Here is a 13,366-nt window from a genome sequence, read left to right on the forward strand (position 1 = left end):
AGCCTTTTTTCCCAACTGCTTTTAACATACAGAAAAGTGATAGTTGTACAGAAACCAGGTTATGCTCTGCAGCAGTAAGCATCTATACTATGATATAGGGCATACCTACATTAGTTAGTTTGGTAGACGTGTCTTCTAAGCTGGCCAAGATTATCAATTGTATTTAGAGGACACGTCATGGAAGAATGGAACGTGAAGGAATGGCAATCTTGTTTTGTTAGTAGATGAGAATAAAACCCAGTTATCTCTTGTTTATGCTCAATATTAAAATATCTGAAGCTATGTCTAAGCTCCCTGCTGCAATTAAGCATGAAGCTCACATGGGCTGTCCTCATGACCAGGAGCTACCTGTTGCTCATAAGTAGCTTCAGCAACAGACACGTCTGACCTGTGCTAAACACAATTGCCTAACCATGATCAATAGGCTAATAAACTGTGATTAAGCCTGAATGAATAATGATGTTTATGGGTGGCAACTGTTTTAAATTTCATGAAGTACCTACCTCTTCTTTTTAAGTTACAGGAAGCTATACGTTGAGGATAGTAAATTAGCCATCCTGAAAAATATTGAGAGTCAAACCAAGAATTCATAATGTTTGCAATTGAATCCTACTATACAAAAAAAGACCGTGGTTTAAAGAAGGCATATCTTGGCGGGGAGGAAGTAAAATGAAATTTAAACCCAGTTTAACATCCTAAGATAGCATGCTGTTTGGCTTTGTATATCTCCCGATGACCTGTTTTCTGATCATGTAGCCACTCAAAGCAAATCACTTGCCAGATTTCAACTTCCTCTTACTCAACTCAGGAGTACTTTAAATATGTTCTACTGTGAATGCAATGGAAACTTCTTACACAATGTTATAAACTAGAGCAAACACTTCTTGGTTGACTCTAGTTGAGTATCTAGTCTTGTCTTCATTTCAGTAAAACATTCTTAATGCTATGTCAGGTTCCTCATGAAAATTCAAAAGTACTCACCCTAACAAGATTAAAAATCCCCAAAAAGTAAATGCAGATTTGCAAAATTATTTTAAGAGAGTAACTGAGAAATATGATTCAAAGCAAGTGGCAAGATGAAGGCCAGGAGCTGTGGTGTTCTGCTCCTGGCTGCCCAATGGACCCGGTAAAAATGAGGACACTTACTTAATTTCTGTGCTTTCACTATCGGCTTTCTACAGGCTTTCCTTTTTTGCTTTGTGTTCCGCACTGACAGCTGTAACACAGAAAAGGTACAAGGAGTAACCAAGGCTTTAACCAGTTTCATCGAGGCCTGCCTCAAGTGGTGTCAGATGAATGCTAGTTGAATTGGCCCCTTTTACCATCCCGGGGTGGGCCCATTTTGGCCTCCAGCCTTTGGGACAGATGCAGTAAGGTAAAGTGGCCATAATGTTAACTTTTTCTAACTTTTCTGTGTGCAGTTTGGGGCAGGGACCCTACTGCGCCAGGGCCACCCGTATCTCTCGGAGAGAGGGATCCCGCTCCAGCCCACCTTCAGCTGGGAGAAACTGAAACCTCCTACTTGAGCAAAACTAACTAGACAAGAGTAAACGCTAATCCCTAAGGTGCGTAAGCAAGCCCTGACGCTATCACCTTGAGAAGAAATATTTTTGGTGTGTGTCAGTCACAGGGATTAGCCTGACCATGGGAAATGGCCAACACGCACCCATAGGGAACTGTGGTCTCTTCTCTAACGTTGTCACAGGATAAAATGCCGGTAAAAGCCAGTCTCGGCCCTCCCCTGAGGGAAAAGCTGCCGGCCGGGCAGAAGCCGCCCTCACCGCCTCTGGAGGAGAAACCGCCCGCTCCCCTGAGGGAGCCATGGCGACGGGGGGGCCGTGCCGGAAGGGGCCGCGCCGGGCTGGGCGGTGGCGCCCGGCCGCTCCGCGCACTCCTCCGCGATGCTGCCGCCGCTGCTGCTGCTCCGCCGGACTTGGGTGGCCGCTGCCTCACGGTGGGGGACGCGACGGTGCAGCCTGGGCGCCTGCTGCTCCTACCGCCTGCGAGACGCCCGTGAGTGCTGCCGCCCTCCCGCGCCGCTTCCCTCAGGGGGGAGCCGCTTCCCTCAGGGGGGCCGCCCGGGGGCAGGCTCCATCAGAGCGGGGCTACCCTCACCCCTCGAGGCGAGCAGCTCCCGCCGCCTGTGGAGAGCAGGTCACTGCCCCGAGCTCTCCCCGCCCGGCTCATCGTCTCCCGCCCTGAGGTAGCCCCGCTGCCCACCGCGCCGCGCCCTCCCCGGCCTGCCCAGGGCCCGGCTGAGGGGCCTGGGCCCGGGCAGCGCCCATGTCTCTCCATCGCTTCCAGCCCCCCGGGCAGAGGGGGCTGCCGGTGCCTCGAAAGTTTGTGTAGAAGAGGCAGGGACGCCAAGTTCAGCCTGGTTTTGTCCGTGACCGTTCTTCCGCTGAAACATCAGGAAACGGCACTAACAATAACAGAGAGCTGTGGCACTTTTGGAGGCTATTTTGCTCCCCCGCCCCCACGTGCAGGCCGATAAAGTTTGCCCCTTGCTGAGGAAACCGAGGGGGGAAAGTTGTTTAGCCGCCCCTCATGTGAGTGGCTTGTTAAAAGATTTAATTTATTTTTTTCCCCCTTTGTGAAAGACCACAAGCAGTTGTATCTAATGAAGTAGCCAGTAACACAGTGCTTCAGAGCCTCTCTGTTTTGGGTTCAGTGGATGGGCAAGGCACAAAAAACGTTTGTCTGTGAGTTGTTGATGTCGGGGGACGGCAGGTGAGCAAGTGCTCCCCAAGTCAATACAGGTATTAGTTCTGTTTTTAAGCAGAATAAAATCCCGTGGAAACTGTATTCACACATCTGCCCTGCTCGTGCCAGTTTGAGATGCTCAAACTGCCCCCAAAACTGGTAGTTTAGGATTTTACAGGTGTGGGGATCAGCTGTAGGTCCCAAATACCTAAGGTAGTCTTGGTCAATATTGGTATGGGTGCTTCAGGAGCACTACACCCTTAGTGGTGTAACCCCTAAGCACACGTAGGCAAAAGACCAGTACCTTCAAGAGAGTGTTTTTGCTTTCTAGTGGGACTTATCCTGTGTCTGGTGCAATCTGACATCAGTTGATGGTACTGGTGCATAAGGAAAGCTGAAATGGTGTGCTGAGACTCTGGCAAAGCTGTAAAACAGAAGCCACCTTAAAATCAGTTGGCAATAAAAGGAAAACAATTTTCTGGCAGATAAGGGGACAGAATTTCTTTGAAGAGCATTTTGCAAATGCAGAAAGGTATCAGCACAGTTGTAAGTCAAATTACTGCACTTCTCTGTGTGGCTTTGAGTCATGCAACTGGAATGTATTTTTTTTTTCACTTTCCTGTGCATCAGCTGACTTGAATTAGCCTTTGGAGCCAATATGCCAAAGCACTTTCTCTTGCCAAAAAGTTCTGGAGTATTTAGTTGGAAGTTCTGTATCATGCATTAGAGCCTGACTCTCTTCATCATCTTCCAGTGCATCCACTTTGGCAGAGTCCACTTACAATTCCTGGAGGCACCCGACAGTCTCCTATCAATATCCAGTGGAGAGACAGTGTTTACGACCCCTTTCTGAAGCCTCTGAAAATCAGCTACGACCCAACAACATGTCTTCACATCTGGAACAATGGATATTCATTCCTGGTAGAGTTTGATGATTCTACTGATAGATCAAGTAAGCAAAACTCAGAAAAATTTATTTAATGTCTTATTAATGTTTAGAGAGGAGAAATATTTGCATGATGTAAAACCTCAGGACAAATGTTGAAAATTAATGTACAGTAAACGAATGCTTTAGCTAAACGTGGATTTACAGCGATGGGAATTGTAATGCAGAAGTTCTATATAGGCCTCACTTTTACTATGTATTTATTACCATGGACGTTGTGCACAAATCTGCTGTTGTAGGTTGAAACTTACTCTTTTTGCACAAGCCTTAATGCCCTGCCTTTTGATTAGGTCTCGTAATATTACAGCTTTGTCTACATGAGTCAATCTTCAGTCATACGTATATGTATCTACTTAATTTTAAACGAGATTCCATCATTACACTTTATTAAAGTAATCTGCCACTTATCTCTTTTGCGGTGTAAACAGATACATTTAATGCATTTGAAATAATCAGCAGCAAAATGACTTTCAGTTGGAAAGCATACATACTCATTTCAATAAACTTTTGGAGAATTAAGTAATACTGAGCTGCTACCATAGGGAGCAGGTGCGTGTGTTCCTGTTAGTATAAGCAGGAGTCCGTGCATGCAAAATGAAATTATGCATTCCAGCAATTTAATGTGAATAAGCACTCTGACCTGAGCAGCTAAATCTTTTTTAAGTGCTCAATAGAGTAAAGTGACTTAAAATCAGGATATTGCTACCAAATTCCAGATTTTTCTGTCCACTGTTCCTTTTAAAAGTTGACTTTACCAAAAGATATTGCTGGTACGTATAAAGAAGATATTTCATAAAGGTAGGTGAACTGGTAGCAGTTGGTCAGGGATATTGTGAAGCATGGGATTCATGTCGATTACTCAACTTGTCCTGGGGGGAAAAATTGAGGGACCCTGGGCAAGTTTGAACCCGTTTGATTAGAAGTCGTTTATGTTTAAGGTGACTGCTTACCATGAGAGATGCTAGAACTTTGTAAGGGATTTAGTAATGCTCTTGGGAAGGAAGCTTTCAGCATGCTAATAAACAAATGCTGTGTCTCCGCGATACTGGTATTTTTCGTTGATGCTGGGGAAGAGGCTGATAATGCAGCAAAAATGGTAGTGGTGGAACGCGTGGAGCTTTCAGGGGCTTGTGTGACGTTTGTGGGGTTTTTTTTGTTTTTATTGTTTATAGCTGTTCACCCAGAATATTAGTTTCCAACCAGGGAATACTCTTGCCCTTGTTTGTTTGAGCGCTATGATATGCAACAAAGAAACCAACTAGTGCTTGTCTGTTTTTACAGTACAAACTGCTATTGCGTTAGTGAAGTGGGGTTAGAGGAGAGGCTAAGATGGAGACATCACTTGTTAGCTTATCAGTGATTTTAACTTACTAACTTTAGATTGGTTTTGCTTTTAATTTAACAGTCTCTTACTTTATACAGCCATACCCCGCTATCTGTTGAGGATGCATTCCTGAAAAGGGTAATGGTTTGCAGTTTGATGGATAACAAAGTCATTTTTTTCTGCAAGAATTGATATAATGGAGGGGAATTGTCTGCAGGAGCTTAAGAAATACACAACATTTAAATACACAGGGACAGTTTTTGTGACATAGAGGCAAGGATGGAATCATCAGGACTGTCAATTAGAGGGGTGCTGGCCTTTTAGAGGCTGGCTATTCAGAGCACATCACAGGTCTGAAAGATCTTACCCGCTTCATCTGTAAGACTGAACACTTGAGGTAAATCTGTAAGTATGAGCATTCTTGCTGCCTCTTTCGGGATGGCTGCCTTATCATCATCATCTTCTTCCTCGAATTAAAGTCAGTGAAGGGTGGTGACAGCTAGTGGAGGATGGCATTAAATGATCAGTGACAGGACTCCAAAAAGACAAAGAAACAACAGATCACAGGATGTTGCTGCATAAATGGTCAGGTTTTCAAGGGCCTGACTCTCTCCTCCACCTTTCTCTCTTTACTGTTGCTATTTCTGATTTTTCTTTCTGCCAGCTTCTGTCTAACAATAATAGACATCCAGAGAAGGAAGCTTATGAATAAACAAAAAAAAAAGCAACAAAATTGAAACAGAAGATGAAAAAGACAAAATGAAACGTGCATCCAGGATAGACAAAAATGCCCAACTCCTGAGATGAGGCAAAACAAGACTTGGGCAAAAGATGAAGGTAGTGTTGCCATGGGTTGTTTGCTTATGAGCAGAGCAGGAGGATGAAGAAGAAAGAGGGTGTGGGGAAGGTATGTACAGAACGTGGTCCTGTCTGTGTGCATGAATGCCATCTGCTGCAAGGAAATGAGGCTGAAACAGAACTAGGGCTACAATAAAAAGCTGATGTGATTCTTTCCTCTGGTTGTTGTTAGAGTTCCTTTAAACTTCTATTTTGTTTTGAAATTACCAAGACTGGTAAATTGACAGGAAGTGAAATGGCAAAATTGCTTTTAAAGGGACTGTAAGTTCCTATTTGTTTCCTGTCACTTCCTAGTGTCCGCTATAGGAACCTGATTTTCTAGGTACGTGTGCCTGTGCCTAACTTTACTTGTGAGGTGAATATTCAAGTGAATGTGATTATTAACATGAATGTAGTCACTTGTGGGTTTGCATCATCACGTAATCAGGAGTGGGTAGTTAGAGCACAGAAACTTTAATTCTGAAAGACTTGGCAGTGTGGGCCCCATCTTCATCCCATCCCTGAAGGTTACCTTTCTCCATCGTGATTTTTTTAGTGACGGTCAGTAGTGAATTTATGCTAACAGCTCAGCAGCGGTGGATGAAATTAATCAAATGTCAATTTGCATAGCTTGTTTTAGCTTTCTCTTTTATCACAAGCAGGCCTATCTAGTTAGAATTTCAAAACTGCTGGCTGGCTTTCAAGGAAAAAAAAAAAGGCAAGAAAAGCTCTTAATGCCTCTCATTGCTTTCTCCTTAGCATTAAAGTGATTAACTTCTTTTCAAAAGTCGTGTTGGCTTTATGTAGTTTATACAGTGGTTTGCTATGAAATTTAACCATGACATACAGTTAAGTAAAAATCAGCAAATGGGTCTCTACAGCTACATGTTTGTTGTTAGCTCTTTGGAAGTAATCATGGTCTCTCATTTACCAGATGCTGTGACATAATAACTAGCAAGAAGACTTTGCAGGATGTTCCTGTTTCAGTTAGGAGGAAATGAGTAAAAACCAATGCTACATAGAAAACTAGGCATAGACTTTTTCATTCAAGTATTTGCAAAATAGGAGATGCCTTCTGAAATCAGGAGAGCAGACTGAATGTCTGCTTACTCGTGGCTAAAAAGTGCATTAAAGCTTCCATAAACTCAGAATCTTACGCATAGGCAGACTGTCCGTTTAGATGCTTTGTGGAGTGTAGCTTGAACGGTTTACAGTAGGCACAATATTAGCATATTTCTGGCTGTACACGAAATCTTTCAGCATGGGTTATGCAGTCTGAAAGCTGCATTGAAGCAGAATAGTATGTTTGGATTTTTGTAACTTGAAAAAAAGCAGAACTGAACATTTGACACAATGTACTGATTCTACTGGCAAAACTGGATTTTTGAACTCTTGTATTGTCATGGGAAGTTTCAATATTTTTCATAGATACTGAGGCTTTGCTGGGATGTCATTTAATAGATGTATGTATTGCTTTGTCATCATACATGTTTCTTCTGGTAAGGCGGTTCTCTCATGCCCACTCAAAGAGAAGAGCATAGAATGTAACATCTAGTCACCGTGACTCTGCCAAACTTGATGTGAATTGGAAAAAAACAGTAATTCCCTTGAGGAGAGATGGATGAGGAGACTATTTAGCTTATCTTCAATTTGATATAATTCATTCAGACAGCAGGGGGAAAGTGTGATGTGTTTGCCTGAACAATTTTGTCGTAGCAAAGTAAGTTGTAAAAGTAGCCAAGCAATAGGGGGACTGTTTCAGTTAAGATAGTTGCTGATTTCTTCCCTCGGCAAACTTATTTCAAGCAGGATCTTGCAGTGTTACTTGTCTGGACAGTTCTAAATCATGTTTATTAACATGTGTGTCTTGTTTTGTTTTTTTAGTAATTGTTGGAGGTCCCTTGGAAAACCAATACAGGCTAAAGCAGTTCCACTTCCATTGGGGAGCTATAAACGAGTGGGGTTCAGAGCACACAGTTGACAGTAAATTTTACCCAGCAGAGGTATGAGGTAAAATGCTGAACAATGCAAATACTTGTGGGGACTGGAGGCTAGGTCTCAGGCTGCCTGTGACTGTACTGCAGGCTAGAAAACTCCCTATTTGAAGAATTGCAGCTTACTGTTAAGGATCAGACCTGGTAGGTGCCACAGCTCATCTGCCGTTGTATTAGTAAGTTCATATTCGCTGTATTTTCTGGAGAAGAACACAGGCTTAAAATTGAACATTGGCCCCATTAGTGAAAGTTTCACTAATGTTTTCTTCTCCCTGAATGTCCGCAGGGGAAGCTGCCCGACAAGCCAATGGCAGGCAGCAAAGTGTCATTGCTATTCCAGCTCTGTCTGGATGGAGTGGCACAACTCTGCTCGTCCTTCCTCCTTTTAAAGGGGAAAAGGATGAGACAGAAAGCAGACTGGGGGCCCAGTCAGGTCTTAATGAACTCCCAGGTCCCAGCTAATGTGGTGCAGATCAGGTGGACAGCAAATATTGAGGTAAATGTGCAAGCTCAGATCTCAATTAAAAAAAATTAAGTGCTTTACCTCTGAGCTGCAGTAAACTGGGGGTTCACATGAGGTGTAGGATCTGTTTTCTTGGGAGTACGGTGAATGCACTGCATCTCAGCTGCTGTCTCTAGTGGACCTCCAAATCTCCCAATCCTTACTGCTTTAAAATAACTTTATTATTACTAAACACTTGCAGAGAAACAAAGCACATACTAAATATTCTTTAAGGAAAATATTTAAAGAGAAAATGGAAGATTTTTTAATTCTCACACCCATACCTGTAACTCAAGAAGCCTGGTCCTTCTTACTTTGTATACAGTAACTGTCTTGTGTTTGTGACCCCAGAGCTTTGGCTAATGTTAGAAAGTTTATTCCAGTTATCAACAATTTTTTGTGTGTTTTTGTGTGTTTCTTAAAGTCGTTAGAATAATCCACAGCAGAGTTCTATGGTAATATAGCGGTTATCATGATCACTTTATTTTCTGTTTTCAACTCGTAAGCAATTATTAAAGTAGCAAAATTTTTGTGATTAAGTAACTACTAAGGCAGAAAGAGTCAATAAAAAGGATGGAGCTAACGGGGAAAAATATAGATTAAGTTGCTTGGAGAGGAAAGTATGACAGGTATAAACATAGTTATATGCCAAAACTGGAGAATTTGAAAAATTATTATTGCTTATTTTTGAGAAGATGTTTATCTCCTGTTGACGTGTTCATAACTATGCTTGTCAGCTTGGCAAGATAGTTATTAATGGCAAGACTGTATGACTAAGTTTTGGGACTGGTGCTGGCTATCTATTTAATACACAAACCCCCTCAAGGGAATGCTTGTATTGAGCTGTAAGCAATGCAGAGGAAGCTTATGTTATGTGCAGGAGAATGTTCCTTAGCAGAATAGCATACTCTGTTCTTCCTGTTAAGAGTCCTTCAGTTCCAGGTATACTAAGCCTTTTTTGTGCCTTTAACGAGCATTCCTGTAATCAGTCTCCCACAGACAAAATCCCTTTCATATGTGTGAAATGTAGTTTATGGGTCTTTGGCTATTGTTTAAAAAAAAGCAAAATAAAGAAGGGAAGTACCATTATTTTCCAATAACATTCTGGTCCTCATTTTTGTGGTGTGTGGTTTCTGAGGTAGCTCACTACAGTGTCCCAAATTGCCAAGGCCAAACGTGGCAAAGATCAAAAGTCGAGTTTCTTGATATCATTGCTGTGCTCTGTGAATATGTTGATTTCTCATTCATTTATATTTCAGTTACATTTAGTACACTGGAATGCCGTTGTGTACCCAACTTTTGAAGAAGCTGTAATGGAAGGTAACGGCTTGGCTGTTATTGGAGTGTTTTTAAAGGTAATATCACTTTGTGTAATAAGCTGTAATAATGCCTTTTTATTTTCATTTTGTTAAAACCAATTTAGGACAAAATACCTCTAGATTATTGTTGTTGTTTTCAAAAAATACTGATTAAGGTAGATATGTAGAATGTCAGCTTAATGATTCTCTAACTCCTACCTGTCTTCTGCAGCTAGGAGCACATCATGAAGGGCTGCAGACACTGGTTGATGCCTTGCCAGCAGTTAAACACAAGGTAAGTATTTTTAAGTGTCCCACCAGTTACCACTCAGCATAGCTAATGCTGTCATTCAACATAAAGGATACTCTGAGAATAGCAAAACACTAATAAATGCTTTTTTCCTTAAAAGTCGGTAGGGGGCCTGGTTGTCCGAAACCAGGACAGGGGGGGAAACTAATTTTTAAGGAGGAATTGTATACTTTAAGCTTTCCAAACCTCTTGGTTTAAGAAATTATGCTCTTGAGATTGTATCCACTTAGAAGGGCGTGCACGTGTTTAATGCTTGCCCTCACTGAAGCCTGCCCTTCCGCTTCTATGACAATAGATGCCACTGGATTAGTTTTTGTTTGTTGTTTAACTGGAAGGAACTTTCTGTGCTGTGTAAAGTGGTAGTTTATTTCTTGTGGAATTAAGGCTTTCTGATTTTTGTCTGATCTTTGAGGAGATTATTTTTTGCCCCCCCCTTTTTTTTTTTTCAACACTGTAAATTTTCTGCTAGGGGAATGGGACTCTTTCTTCATAGCTGATCTCTGACTTCTGCCAGGAGAGGGAGTGCTGCGTCTCTGATAGTGCTCAGAAGCAGCTCATGCTCCTCCAGGTGCTTGTTCCTTTTTGAAAGTACACACAAAAAATACACATCAAGAATTTTGTTGGCTTGTAAGCACATCCAGTTGAAGTCGCTGTGCCATTATTTATCGCAGTAAGGATTTTTTTTTTTATCCAAATAAAATATTTACGGCAGTGCAGTGAAAACACTGCCACATAAATGCCAAACAAGTCAGTTCAGTGCCAAAAAGACCTACAAAAATCTGTGTCAAAAAGACCTACAAAAATCTGTGTCTATACATCCATTATGAAAATATGATATTTTACGGCATATGAATTTGAAATAAACTAAAGTCAAGATCTTTAAAAAAAAAAAAAAAAGTAGTATCAAACATTAGGCTCATCAAGCTGCATGTGGGCTGCTCTGAAAGGGATCTCATTTCCAAAGGGTGTTGGTCACCCAGCAACTCATCAGCACTTGGTTTAAAACCTTTGTTGCCTTGCCAGCGTTACCACTGACTTAAGCACCAAACCCTGAGAAACATCACCCTGGTGAGGAGGAGGAGGAAGGTCCGATAATACCCATTCTGATGTCCTTGCACCTTCCTCTCTCACATGATGGGTGAAAGCTCCCATCTAGAATCTCTTGTCCAACTTCCTATTTTTGAAAAATTCTTTACTGTAACATTTCTCATTCTCAGTGGGGAACAGATAAAGCCTAAGGAAAAACAGGATCTTCCTTTCCTGCATTGCCAGTATATCCTGGAAATACCCCAGGAGTAAAATGTTTTTATAGGAAATCATGGGCTCTGACGCTCTTACATGTTGTCTGGTATCTCACTTGAGAGTGCACATTCTGGGGACATGAATACTTAGTCCTCTTCCCTCTCCCCGCTGCCTAAAATCACGTGGTGAAAAGTAAAAGTGCTATTGTTTGCAGTCTATTAAGTATATCTGGCAGAATTACCTGAACTTATTCCACCACTTATTCTTTCTTTTTCCTGTTTGCTTCTAGCTCCCACAAAGACATAGTTGCTCCTTTGCACTCCTTGTTTCTTCTGCACTGAATTCCTAAGGGCTTGTGGGGACAGCAGGAATATTTAAATTTTGTCTACTCACTAGCTGCCTCTTATGCCTCAAACCCAGCTTACCAATTTTGTACAAGTTTATGGGGTTTTAAATTATTATTTTATGTAGGTCATTATTAATAGTCACAATACCTAATTTTGCATATGCATACATACCATGTACAGTATTTTATCTCATTGTTAAGATCTTTTCAAATCTGTCAATTTTTTCTCAAAATACAATTTTTAAAATACATTCTTTCTGGGGTTTAGGACACTGTTATCGAGTTTGATGTCTTTGATCCCTCCTGTTTGATACCTTCATGCCCTGATTATTGGACCTACGCGGGCTCTTTGACTACTCCCCCACTTACCGAATCAGTCACATGGATTATTAAGAAGAAGCCAATAGAGGTTGATGAGAATCAGGTAAATCTCATGCTTACGTTTCGAATCATACCGTACCTGTTTGACTGCCTGCTGCCATGGAGGGGGAGACACACAGTAGTTGCTTACCGGTACCAGTAATTCTCTGTGAATACACAGAGATCAGTGGCTGCTTGACACCCAGTATTTGTTTGGGCAGGTATCCTGAAGTTAACAACAGCTAATATTGAAAGACTTGACCTCTTCAGTAAGCAGTTAAAGATGCTTCTCCAGCTCTCCCATAGAGTTTTATCTTGATCTGTGATAAACAATGCCTTATGCTGGAAGCTGCCCCTTGAAAACTTCTAAGGTTATTTATTGGAACACTGCATAATTTTGCTCTTCTTACCAGGATGCAGCCCTTTTTGTGGTAGGGAGGGAGGAGAAAAGGCAGGTTTTGTGAAATTCCAAACTCTGACCTTTTGTGCATATTCTTGATAGCCACGTGCATTTGCACAGAAATCTTACAGAGATTGCAAGGGCCAATCCTCTGTTCTTCCCTTGGTCAGACTCTGAAGGTACAGAAGGGGTGATGGGTGGCTCTGAGTCCTTCACGTGCCATTCTGATGGCGAGAAAGAGAGAGAGTCCCCACTGGGTTTTCTCCTTTGCCTGTGTAGGCATGTTTACTCTATATTTGGCTGTACTGTCCTTGAATTCCTTTTTTTTTTTTTTTTAATTGCCCTTTAAAAAGGACAGACAAAGGTTTCAGCAAATGTTTATGTTACAGAAATTATTTCAAGTGGAGGAGTTCGTGGTCAATAGTCTGTTCTGATACCAACCCAAACTTGTCACCATATGCCCTCTGCTGCTTTTATTTTAGTACTTCATGTTTCAATGTGATGTTATTCCTCGGTAGGTGTAGGGACAAGTAGAAAACGGTCAGAAGGAGTTGGAATTGGAATTGTACTACAATTGTGGGTTTTGTTGGAAGTTTTCAGGATTTTTTTTGTCTGTTCAAAGAAGTGGAGTACTTTGAGGGGCATTACAGCATAGAACAAGTCTTGGAGATTGTTGCAAAGCAAGTAAAAATGAACAACCCCAAAAAATCTATCATTTTTTCATGGCACTGAAAGTTATCTGTGCGTTGTCCCTGTTTTTTGAGGCTTTGATTAATAATGAAGCATGAGTCCAACGACATGAGGCAAAATACTGAAATTTTTTTTTTAATACAACTTTTGCATGGAGCTAGTCCATCTAGAAAACCATGCTCCAAACAAACGCTAACCCTGAAGAATAGGCATGTACGTGATCTTAATGTTTTAGTTTACATAAAGGAACAGGACAGGACGAACTGGAGATTGTTAACAGAGCAGAGAGAACTGAATGCATAGTGTGCCATTCTTCTTTTCAGGTGAAACTTTTTCTCTCTCCCCCCTCCCCTTGGCTCTTCTTCACTCTCATCCTTTTGTGGCATAGAAAGGCTTATAGTTTACTTGACATTG

At 41.7% G+C, this 13,366-nt stretch overlaps 1 protein-coding gene across 2 annotated transcripts in view; it reads left to right on the plus strand.

The window, feature by feature from the left end:
- The first annotated feature begins 1,894 nt into the window (after positions 1 to 1,894).
- Positions 1,895 to 13,366, plus strand: part of CA5A (carbonic anhydrase 5A) — a 34,443-nt gene continuing 22,971 nt past the window's right edge. For both annotated transcript variants that reach the window (XM_076348957.1, XM_076348955.1), the window contains exons 1-6: positions 1,895 to 2,013; positions 3,458 to 3,655; positions 7,695 to 7,813; positions 9,566 to 9,661; positions 9,837 to 9,899; positions 11,771 to 11,926. In XM_076348957.1, coding sequence (XP_076205072.1) covers positions 1,902 to 2,013; positions 3,458 to 3,655; positions 7,695 to 7,813; positions 9,566 to 9,661; positions 9,837 to 9,899; positions 11,771 to 11,926 — 744 coding nt within the window. In that variant the 5' untranslated portion in view covers positions 1,895 to 1,901. The remainder of the gene's footprint in view (positions 2,014 to 3,457; positions 3,656 to 7,694; positions 7,814 to 9,565; positions 9,662 to 9,836; positions 9,900 to 11,770; positions 11,927 to 13,366) is intronic.

The sequence above is a fragment of the Aptenodytes patagonicus genome, chromosome 11 (assembly GCF_965638725.1).
Source record: "Aptenodytes patagonicus chromosome 11, bAptPat1.pri.cur, whole genome shotgun sequence".
Classification (NCBI taxonomy): Eukaryota; Metazoa; Chordata; class Aves; order Sphenisciformes; family Spheniscidae; genus Aptenodytes; species Aptenodytes patagonicus.